The 11,034-nt window shown below is 52.5% G+C and overlaps 1 protein-coding gene across 1 annotated transcript; it reads right to left on the bottom strand.

Moving 5' to 3' along the window:
* Nucleotides 1-1,682: 1,682 nt before the first annotated feature.
* Nucleotides 1,683-2,767, bottom strand: LOC132251239 (pre-rRNA-processing protein TSR1 homolog). The gene is made up of 3 exons (XM_059730313.1): nucleotides 2,569-2,767; nucleotides 2,119-2,193; nucleotides 1,683-1,990 (listed from the first exon to the last, which is right to left on the bottom strand). The coding sequence occupies exons 1-3, from the start codon at nucleotides 2,705-2,707 to the stop codon at nucleotides 1,812-1,814; spliced, it is 393 nt and encodes a 130-aa protein (XP_059586296.1). The 5' UTR covers nucleotides 2,708-2,767; the 3' UTR covers nucleotides 1,683-1,811.
* Between the last annotated feature and the right edge of the window lie 8,267 nt (nucleotides 2,768-11,034).

The following is an 11,034-nucleotide window of genomic DNA, read 5'->3' as shown; positions in this document are numbered from 1 at the left end:
CTCGCCGCAGCCCCAGTCCCCGAAGCGTCACACCATCTTCCCACTGAGGACAGACTTTTTTGTGGGGATTTTTGTTGGTTAGAAATGGGGCAAGTTGCCAGGCCCCGGGCTTTTGTCTCCCCTCTGCCAGCAAGGGGGCAGGGAACATCTCCAGCCTCCAGCCGCGCGTCGCTGAGGGGCTGCCCTCCCCGAGACTCGTGCGAGGGGCACGCCTGTCCCGGAGCCGCGCGGCCCGCGATGGAGCCGAGGGCTGCGGGGCCAGGGCCGTTGCGAGGGGAGCCGAGCTGAAAGAGGCCTGAGGGCTCTTTTGGGGGAGAGCAGGCAGGCCGCGGGGCACAAGGAGCTGAGGGTTGGGACGGGACGGGACGGGGGGCATCGACAGAAGCGGGGGGTTTGTGCGAGGAGGGCAGGACTGGAGCAGTGCGGGCTGAGGCAGGAGTGAGGGGCACCACGGAAAAAATGAGGTCCCGAGGGTTGGGAGCGAGGGACACCGGTGAGACGGGGGGGGCTGTGGGCCGCGAGTGAGGGGCGCCACTGGAAAACACGGGGCCTGAAGCACAGACGGGCACTCCTGGCTTCTCCAGAGCGCGGGCTTTGAGACCAGGCGTGCGAGCGTTTGCTGCCGAGCACTGCAACGCAGACGTCTGCTGCCGGTCAAAGCTGAGCAGGGAACAAACCCCCAACCACCGTCGCAGGCGGCATTCAAACCCGCATTGGAGCCCACGCCAGCAGGGAGCTCGCGGATGACATGCCGACCATCTCGGTGCCCTGCGAGCAGCGTGGAAGGATCTTGCCTGGTGCCCCCAGCCTCACGTTAGCAGAGGTGGTTTGCGCCTGCCCGGGGCAATTCAGAGGAGAGCGAGAGCCAACCCCGACACCGAACCCCTAACTCAAAGTGGGGAGTGGGCACCGGCTGTCGGGGTAATCAGTCATTTGTCTGTCTGCCCTGCAGGAGGCCCCACAGCTGGTGCGGGAGGGGATGAAGCTGCTGACTGAGCCCAGGGCCGGCCGGGGTAGGGGTGGCAGCTGTGCTCTCCCCGGCATCCCAGCAGATGCACCGGAGATGAGGGACATCTGCATCGTGCTGCGTGGAGGGAATGTGGACCTGGGCTCCCTGGCCTGGCTCATCGGAGCTTGGGGCAAAGAAGCTGCAGGAAACGAGTGGCCTGTGGAGCCACCTGCCCCAGGGAGGGGACACAGGGCCCGGGCATTTCTGCGCTGCTGCTGTTTGTACCAGGGAAGCTCCAGCTACTCGTAAACCAGAGGCCACTCAGCACAAAAGGGCCTGGCTTTTGAGGAAGCAGGGGGAGCTCTTCCCTGCAGGGCGTGCACAACCTGTAATGCCACAGCCCTGCTCTGCCCTGCCCGTCCAAAGTAGGCCAAAGCCGGGGACGGAGCCAGAGAGCTCTGGCAGCCAGGCCCGTGCACAGCCCATGCCCACAGAGCTTGGAGACCAGCCAGCTCCCCTACAATGAGAGCCTGGGCTCCAGCAGGATAGAGCCAGCTGGGGCTCCTTCCTAACATATCAAGAAAACAGGAGGACGCACAGGTGTCCTGGTGCAATCTGTGGGGTTTCAAACTTCCCAAGGAGAGAGCAAGCACAGCCTGCAAAGTCCAGAAGCTGCCACACCTGAGAACACAACAGCCACCTCCCAAAAATAAGCCAAGCACTAGGACCTCTGTAGGCTGCACCGTATATTTGCCACTGAAACAGATACAACGGAGGCTGCAGCAGCGTGGGAAGGCACTACGCTAACACACGCCTGCACCCAGGAGACTCCTCGGGAATCCTGGACGCGGGTTCCGAAGAGCTACTCCGTGTCCACCTCCGGCACGGGGGCAGGCTCCTCGTTTCTCACCCACGCCACCGGCTCTGGCACATACGGGTCATACGTCCACATGGGAAAGACGCGTTTGTACAGGTTCATCAGCACCGTGTCCTGGGACTTCAGCTGTCCATCAAAGTGGCACTTCATGTGGCCATGGGTCCCTAGGCAAAGGGAGCAAGCAGGGCTGTGGGCAGCTCTCCCAGGTCAGGGAGGGGTTTGCTGGGCGTGAGCGGGTCCAGCCCACACCACGGAAGGAAAGCAGAGCAACCCACCTCCAAGCTTCCCTTACCTAGTGGCTCCTCGATGTGTCCCCTGCGGCCCCATTTTGTTCTCAGCTCAACGGGCTTAAACCACAGCACATCCTCTGTAGATGGAAGACAAGATGCATGCGAGACAGGCCAGGCCGCGGGTATATGCTGCCCATCTGGCTAGCTCGAGCTGTCACCCTACAGCAGCTATGGGTACAGAGTGCACGCCAGGCTTCCCACTGCACACTGACCATGGCTGCAGCAGGGATGGGCATGTTTGAAGTGCAAAAGCCTGCCAGCAGGCAGTGGGGGGAGACTACGGGACTGCCTGGGACATGCCAACATGAGCGGGACAGACCACCCCGACCTCTAGCCCTGCAGCACAGGGTTTCAGAGGCCCAGCTGTCTGCAATCATGAACTGGACTTCCCTGTGGAAGCTGCAGGGCTCCCGGACGCACGGACTGCCCTGCCCCACCTGTGAGTACCGTACCTCTGTTAAAGAACATGTACCGCACGACTGCCGTCTTGCTGAAAATTTTGAAGGGGTGACCGCTGAGCACCAACCTCTTGATGATGAGCCTGTCTGGGTCCACCGCCAGCAAAGAGCCTGTGGCCAGGAGGTCGTGCATCCCTGCCCCAGGCAGAGGTGTTAGACAATCTGCACATACATGGAGCTGGAAATATAGAGAGTTACATATATTTAGAGCTGGGGTGGAAATATATAGACAGGTAGACATATAAAGCTGGAGATATTGAGCGCTGCAGTTATTCAAAGCTGGAGCTATACAGAGTCCTGGATACAGGACTCCTCTATACAGGAGTTGGAGATATTCCGAGGTGAAGATATTAATAGATGGAGATATTCAGAGCTGGAAATATAGATAGACGGAAGTATTTAGACCTGGAGATATTCAGAGCTGGAGATATTCACAGAGGTAGATACATACAGATGTAGATATATGAAGATAGAGCTATACAGAGCTGAAGATAAACTGACCTGGACACATATATGCAGGGAGATATATGAAGCTGGAGCTCTTCAAAGATGGAGATATGCAGAGAGGTAGATACATAGAGATGTAGATATATGAAGCTGTAGATAAACACAGCTGAAGATATACCGAGCTGGATATAGATATACAATATATCTGTATATACAAACACAATACATACACACACACACACTATATACACACACACAATATATCTATCTATCTATCTATCTATCTATCTATCTATCTATCTAAAGACACACTCTCTCTCTATACATACACACACACAAACACTCTCTCTCTCTCTATATATATATGTACACACACACACTACACACACACACACACACTATATATATATATATTTATACAGATTATACAGACACACAGATAGATTTATGTAGCTGGAGATATTCAGAGCTGGACATACTGACAGCTGGAGAGATTCAGAGCTCGAGATATTGAGGGAGGTAGATATATAGGAATGTAGATATAGGAACCTGCAGTTATACAGAACTTCAGATATTTAGACCTGGAGATATTAAGAGACACAGAGATTCAGAGCTGGAGATATATAGAGATGCAGCTATATGAAACTGGAGATAGTCACAGCTGGAGATGTTCAGAGCTGGATATATGGAGAGCTGGAGATAGGTAGACATGGAGATATTCACAGGGGTAGACATATAGAGATGCGGATAGATGAAGCTGGAGATATTGATATCTGGAGATATGCAGAGCTCAAGATATTGAGAGCTGGAGATATTGAGAGCTGGAAGGATTTAGAACAGGAGATATTCAGAGCTGGACATATTCAGAGACGTAGATATATAGAGATGTCGATAGTTCAAGCTGGAGATATGCAGAGCTGAAAATATACTGAGCTGCATATATATATATACAGGTCTTTATATATGAAGCTGGATCTCTTCAGAGCTGGAGATCTTCAGAGCTCCAGATATTGACACCTGGAGATATTCAGGAAGGTAGATATAGAGAGATGTAGATCGATGAAGCTGGAGATGTGCAGAGCTGGAGATATATAGACAGGTAGATACAGAAAGCTGGAGCCATTCAGAACTGGAGATCTTGATAGCTGGAGATATTTAGACCTTGAGATATGCAGAGCGGGAGATATTCAGAGAGGTAGATATAGAAATATGTAGAGGTATGAATCTGGAGATATTCAGAGCTGGAGATATATAGAGATGTAGACATATGAAGCAGGAGATACCTAGATCTGGACATATGTAGAGATGTTGACATATGAAGCTGGAGTTATTCAAAGCTGGAGATATTCAGCGAGGTACAGATATAGAGATGTAGATCTATGAAGCTGGAGATATGAAGAGGTGGAAATATATAGACAGGTAGACTTATAAAGCTGGAGATACTGAACGCTGCAGTTATTCAGAGCTGGAGCTATACAGAGTTGGAGATATTCAGAGGTGAAGATATTAATAGCTGGAGATATTCAGAGGTGGAAATATTGATAGATGGAAATATTCAGAGCTGGAGATATTCAGAAGTGGAGACATTCAGAGAGGTAGATCTATAGAGATGCAGATATATGAAGCTAGATATCTACAGAGCTGAAGATATACTGACCTGGAGATATATATATATATATATATATATATATATTCATACACACAGGTAGATATATGAATCTGGAGCTCTTCAAAGATTCATAGATTCATAGATGTTAGGGTTGGAAGGGACCTTAATAGATCGAGTCCAACCCCCTGAATAAGCAGGAAAGAGTGCTGGGTCTAGACGACCCCAGCTAGATACTCGTCTAACCTCCTCTTGAAGACCCCCAGGGTAGGGGAGAGCGCCACCTCCCTTGGGCACCCGTTCCAGACCTTGGCCACTCGAACCGTGAAGAAGTTCTTCCTAATGTCCAATCTAAATCTGCTCTCTGCTAGCTTGTGGCCATTGTTTCTTGTAACCCCCGGGGGCGGCTTGGTGAATAAATACTCACCAATTCCCTTCTGTGCCCCCGTGATGAACTTATAGGCAGCCACAAGTTCGCCTCTCAACCTTCTCTTGCGGAGGCTGAAAAGGTCCAGTATCTCTAGTCTCTCCTCGTAGGGCTTGGTCTGCAGGCCCTTAACCATAGGAGTGGCCCTTCTCTGGACCCTCTCCAGGTTATCCCCATCCTTCTTGAAGTGCGACGCCCAGAATTGCACGCAGTACTCCAACTGCGGTCTGAGCAGCGCCCGATAGAGGGGAAGTATCACCACCCTGGACCTGTTCGTCATGCATCTGCTGATGCACGATAAAGTGCCATTGGCTTTTCTGATGGCTTCGTCACACTGCCGACTCATGTTCATCTTGGAGCCCACTAGGACTCCAAGATCCCTTTCCACCTCTGTGCCACCCAGCAGGTCATTCCCTAGGCTATAGGTGTACTGGACATTTTTCCTCCCTAGGTGCAGCACTTTGCATTTCTCCTTGTTGAACTGCATCCTGTTGTTTTCTGCCCACTTGTCCAACCTATCCAGGTCTGCCTGCAGCTGTTCTCTGCCCTCCGGCATGTCCACTTCTCTCCATAGCTTTGTGTCATCTGCAAACTTGGACAGAGTACATTTGACTCCCTCGTCCAAGTCACTGATGAAGACATTAAAGAGTATCGGTCCAAGGACCGAGCCCTGCGGGACCCCACTGCCCACACCCTTCCAGGTCGAGACCGACCCATCTACCACGACTCTCTGGGTGCGACCCTCCAGCCAATTCGCCACCCACCGGACTGTGTAGTCATCCCAGTCACAGCCTCTTAACTTGTTCACCAGTATGGGGTGGGATACCGTATCGAAGGCCTTCCTGAAGTCTAAGTATACGACATCCACCCCTCCTCCTGTGTTCAGGCGTTTCGTAACCTGGTCATAAAAAGAGACTAGATTGGTCAGGCACGATCTGCCCGCCACAAACCCGTGCTGGTTTCCCCTCAGCATAATTTGTCCTGCCGGGCTCTCACAAATGTGAGCCTTGATAATTTTTTCAAAGACTTTACCAAGGATGGAGGTGAGACTGACTGGCCTATAGTTGCCCGGGTCCTCCTTCCTCCCCTTTTTGAAAATGGGGACCACGTTAGCCCTTTTCCAGTCCTCCGGGACTTGGCCCGTGCACCACGAGCGTTCGAATATTCCCGCCAGTGGCTCTGCAGCGATGTCGGCCAGTGCCTTCGGCACCCTCGGATGGAGCTCATCCGGGCCTGCCGACTTAAAAGCATCCAGTTCTTCCAAGTGACTCTGCACCGTCTCAGGGTCTACGCATGGCAGTCTGGCGCCTTGCTGCTGCCTCTCCACAACCCCAGTGAGAGACTTGTCGTGCCCCTCGCTTAGGAACACTGAGGCAAAGAACTCGTTGAGGAGTTCAGCCGTGTCCCCCCTGTCTGTCACCAATTGCTTCTGCCCATTTAGCAGGGGTCCTATTCCTCCCTGGGCCTTCCTTTTACTCCCTATATATCTAAAAAACAATTCCTTGTTGTCTTTTACTTGGGTTGCCATCCTCAGCTCCATGGTAGCTTTGGCCCATCTAACTGCCTCCCTACAAGCACGAGCAGAGGAGGTATATTCGTCTTTGGTGATCTCTCCCTGTTTCCACTTTTTATGTGCTCCCCTTTTGGCCCTTGGGCTGCCCTGGATTTCTGTGGTCATCCAGGGAAGCCTCCTGGCCCCTTGCCCTCTTTTTCCTCGCTCGGGGATCGTCTTGCTTTGTGCCTGAAGGATCGTTTCCTTAAGGCACAGCCACCCTTCTTGGGCTCCCATCCCTTTAAAACTCAAAAAGATGGAGATATGCAGAGAGGTAGATACATAGAGATGCAGAAATACGAAGCTGTAGATAAACACAGCTGAAGATATACCGAGCTGAATATATATACACAATATATATATATATATATATATATATACACAACCACACTACACACACACACACACACACACTATATACACAAACACACACTCTCTCTATATACACACACACACACACACACACACACACTCCTTCTCTCTATATATATACACACATACACACAGATAGATTTATGTAGCTGGAGAAATTCAGAGCTGGACATACTGACAGCTGGAGACATTCAGAGCTGGAGATATTCAGAGAGGTAGATACATAGACATGTAGCTATATGAAGCTAGATATATACAGAGCTGAAGATATACTGACCTGGACATATATATACAGGGAGATATATGAAGCTGGAGCTCTTCAAAGATGGAGATATGCAGAGAGGTAGATACATAGAGATGTAGATATATGAAGCTGTAGATAAACTAGGCTGAAGATATACCGAGCTGGATATATATACACAATATATATATATATATATATATATATATATATACACAAACACAATACACACACACACACACACTATATACATACATATATATATACACACACACACACACTCTATACACTATCTATCTATCTATCTATCTAAAGTCACACTCTCTCTCTAAATACACACACACACACACTCTATATATGTACACACACACACTATACACACACACACTATATATATATATACACACACACATATACACACACACTGTACATACACACAGACACACATACACACAGATAGATTTATGTAGCTGGAGATATTCAGAGCTGGACATACTGACAGCTGGAGAGATTCAGAGCTCGAGATATTGAGAGAGGTAGATATATAGGAATGTAGATATAGGAACCTGCAGTTATACAGAACTTCAGATATTTAGACCTGGAGATATTAAGAGATACAGAGATTCAGAGCTGGAGATATATGGAGATGCAGCTATATGAAACTGGAGATAGTCACAGCTGGAGATTTTCAGAGCTGGATATATGGAGAGCTGGAGATAGGTAGACATGGAGATATTCACAGGGGTAGACATATAGAGATGCAGAGAGATGAAGCTGGAGATATTGATATCTGGAGATATGCAGAGCTCAAGATATTGAGAGCTGGAGATATTGAGAGCTGGAAGGATTTAGAAGAGGAGATATTCAGAGCTGGACATATTCAGAGAAGTAGATATATAGAGATGTCGATATTTCAAGCTGGAGATATGCAGAGCTGTAAATATACAGAGCTGGATATATATCTACAGGTGGATATATGAAGCTGGAGATATTCACAGATGTCAATATATAGAGAGGTAGATATATGAAACTGGAGATAGTCACAGCTGGAGATATTCAGTGCTGGAGATACACAGAGCGGTAGACATACAGAGATTGACATAGATGAAGCTGGAGACATACACAGCTGGAAATATAGAGATCTAGAAATATATTGAGCTAGAGATGTTTAGAGCTGGTGTTATACAGAGCTGGAGGTATGAAGACCATATATCTTGACTTCAGAAAAGCCTTTGATCTGGTTTCCCATGCTCACCTCTTAGAGAAGCTGGCCAATTGTCGCCTTGGGTCCTCCACGATCCACCGGCTGGAAAATTGGCTCCGGGGTCAGACCCAGAGGGTAGTCATTGATGGAAGTCACTCATCGTGGTGTCCTGTGACCAGTGGGGTCCCCCAAGGCTCTGTCCTTGGACCCATACTGTTCAACATCTTCATTAACGATGTGGACACTGGAGTCAGAAGCGGACTGGCCAAGTTCGCCGATGACATCCAAACTTTGGGGCAAAGCATCCACGCCAGAAGACAGGCGGGCGATCCAGGCTGACCTGGACAGGCTCAGCAAGTGGGCGGACGAGAATCTGATGGTGTTCAACGCCGATAAATGCAGGGTTCTCCACCTTGGGAAGAAAAACCTGCAGCATCCTTATAGGCTCGGCAGTGCTATGTTGGCTAGCACTACGGAAGAAAGAGACTTGGGGGTCATCACTGACCACAAGATGAACATGAGCCTGCAGTGCGATGCTGCGGCTAGTAAAGCGACCAAAACGCTGGCTTGCATCCATAGATGCTTCTCAAGCAAATCCTGCGACGTCATTCTCCCTTTGTACTCGGCCTTGGTGAGGCCGCAGCTGGAGCACTGCGTCCAGTTTTGGGCTCCACAAATCAAAAAGGATGTGGAGAAGCTTGAGAGAGTCCAGCAGAGAGCCACGCACATGATCAGAGCTCAGGGAAGCAGACCCTACCATGACAGGCTGAGAGCCCTGGGGCTCTTTAGCCTGGAAAAGCGCAGGCTCAGGGGTGATCTGGTGACCACCTACAAGTCTATCAGGGGGGACCACCAGTATCTGGGGGAACGCTTGTTCACCAGAGCGCCCCAAGGGATGACGACTAGGTCGAACGGTCATAAACTACTACAAGACCGTTTCAGGCTGTAACAAGGAAGAATTTCTTTACTGTCCGAGCCCCCAAGGTCTGGAACAGCCTGCCGCCGGAGGTGGTTCAAGCGCCTTCACTGAACACCTTCAAGATGAAACTGGATGCTCATCTTGCTGGGATCCTATGACCCCAGCTGACTTCCTGCCCTTCCTTTGGGCAGGGGGCTGGACTCGATGATCTTCCGGGGTCCCTTCCAGCCCGAATGTCTATGAAATCTATGACACTCACCCCCCACAGCCGCCACGAGCCCGCCCACGTGCCCGCACAGCCCCGCTCGCCGGCCCCGGTGCAGACGACGCCCCCCCCAACACCCCTCCCCCCGCCGTGGCACGAGACCGGGCTGGGCCTGGCGCCTCGGCGGGCGGGCAGGCGGGCAGGAGCGGCGACACGGCGCAGGCGCGGGGCGAGCGGCGGAGGGAGCGGCCGGGCGGAGGCACCGCGCACAAAGCCGCTCGCGGCACCGCTGCCTCCCTGCGCTGTGTCCGGGCCGGCAACAGCTGCAATGCGCGCCGTGCCCACAGGAGAGCAGCACTGAGCCGTGCTCAGGAGCCGCCCGCCCCTCCCCGCTGCAGTGCCCGGCCTCAGCCACCGCGGGGCAGCACCGAGCGCGCTCTCGTTCTCCGCCTTCCAGCCCCGGCTGCGGCGCCGGGGGAAGCGCAGCACGGCGGCCCCGACAGCAGCGTGTCCTTGTTCACGCCCCCGCCTCCCCGCCCCAGTACTGTCCAGGGCCGCACACAGTACCTAGGGGGTGTGTTGAAATCCAGCCATTAATATCTAGCAATATGCAGACGTACTGCTGTGTGAACACCTCCATCCATTTCCCTGTTGGGGAGATGGACGGCCACAGACAGACACTAGTAGGATGGCTACGTTCGTTATGGGGTGTATTCTGCACGCACACGCACATGCACACGCACACATCCCTGTCACAGCCCCGGGCGGGAGGCGTGTTTGCCCGTCGCCGCGCTCACGCTGCTGCAGCCAGCTCCCACCCCATCAGGGCACGCGCCGGCCACGGAGAACGGCGCCGCTGCGGATCAGAGTCGGACCAATCGGCACACAGAGGACTGCGGACACCCAACCATCCTCGACAGCCAATCCCAATCCGAACAAGGGGGGCGAGCTCCTGGACCCGCCTCCTCAGACAGAGACCAATCAGAGCGAAGCAGGGCGGAGCTTTTACCCTTAGCTGGACCTGCAGCCACTGTCCTCTGTCCGTGGAAGGTGGTTGTGCTGGGCAGAGCGCTTGGCTGCAGGCAGAGCGCCTGTTTTCACCAAGGGGCCCGCGGGCAGCACTGGGCTGGAAGCGGGGCTCTTGGGTGCGGGCCTCCTGCTCCAGCAGCCCCTTCCCCACCCCTCGCCCTCCCGCACAAGCCCAGTGCTCCGCCAGCAGAACGGGCCTTCAGCGCGTGGACCAATCGGCACACAGAAGAGTGCACCCCTCGCCCCAATCCCAGCAGCCAAGCAGACGGTGGAGGAAAAGGGCACAGGCCCAGCTGCAGCACCTGCTTGAGGAGCACCCCTGGCACGCAGGCTCCCGGCCCTAGGTAGTCGCAGGGACACCGAGACGAGTCCAAGGCTCAGCCCCCTGCACTGAAGGCCTCCAGCACCTTGCACCGCAGGGAAGCCCGCAGCCAGGGGAGAGGCACACAAACAGGAGT

This window comes from Alligator mississippiensis, chromosome 6 (assembly GCF_030867095.1).
Source record: "Alligator mississippiensis isolate rAllMis1 chromosome 6, rAllMis1, whole genome shotgun sequence".
Taxonomy (NCBI): domain Eukaryota; kingdom Metazoa; phylum Chordata; order Crocodylia; family Alligatoridae; genus Alligator; species Alligator mississippiensis.
This window is presented reverse-complemented; position numbering and strand designations above follow the sequence as displayed.

Excerpts from the sequence above, each read along its gene's own strand:
- LOC132251239 (XM_059730313.1), bottom strand. The coding sequence starts at position 2,707 with ATGCACGACCTCCTGGCCACAGGCTCTTTGCTGGCGGTGGACCCAGAC. Across the intron at positions 2,194-2,568 it reads GTACATGTTCTTTAACAGAG|AGGATGTGCTGTGGTTTAAG; the intron begins GTACGGTACTCA and ends TTCCATCTACAG. Across the intron at positions 1,991-2,118 it reads ACACATCGAGGAGCCACTAG|GGACCCATGGCCACATGAAG; the intron begins GTAAGGGAAGCT and ends CCCTTTGCCTAG.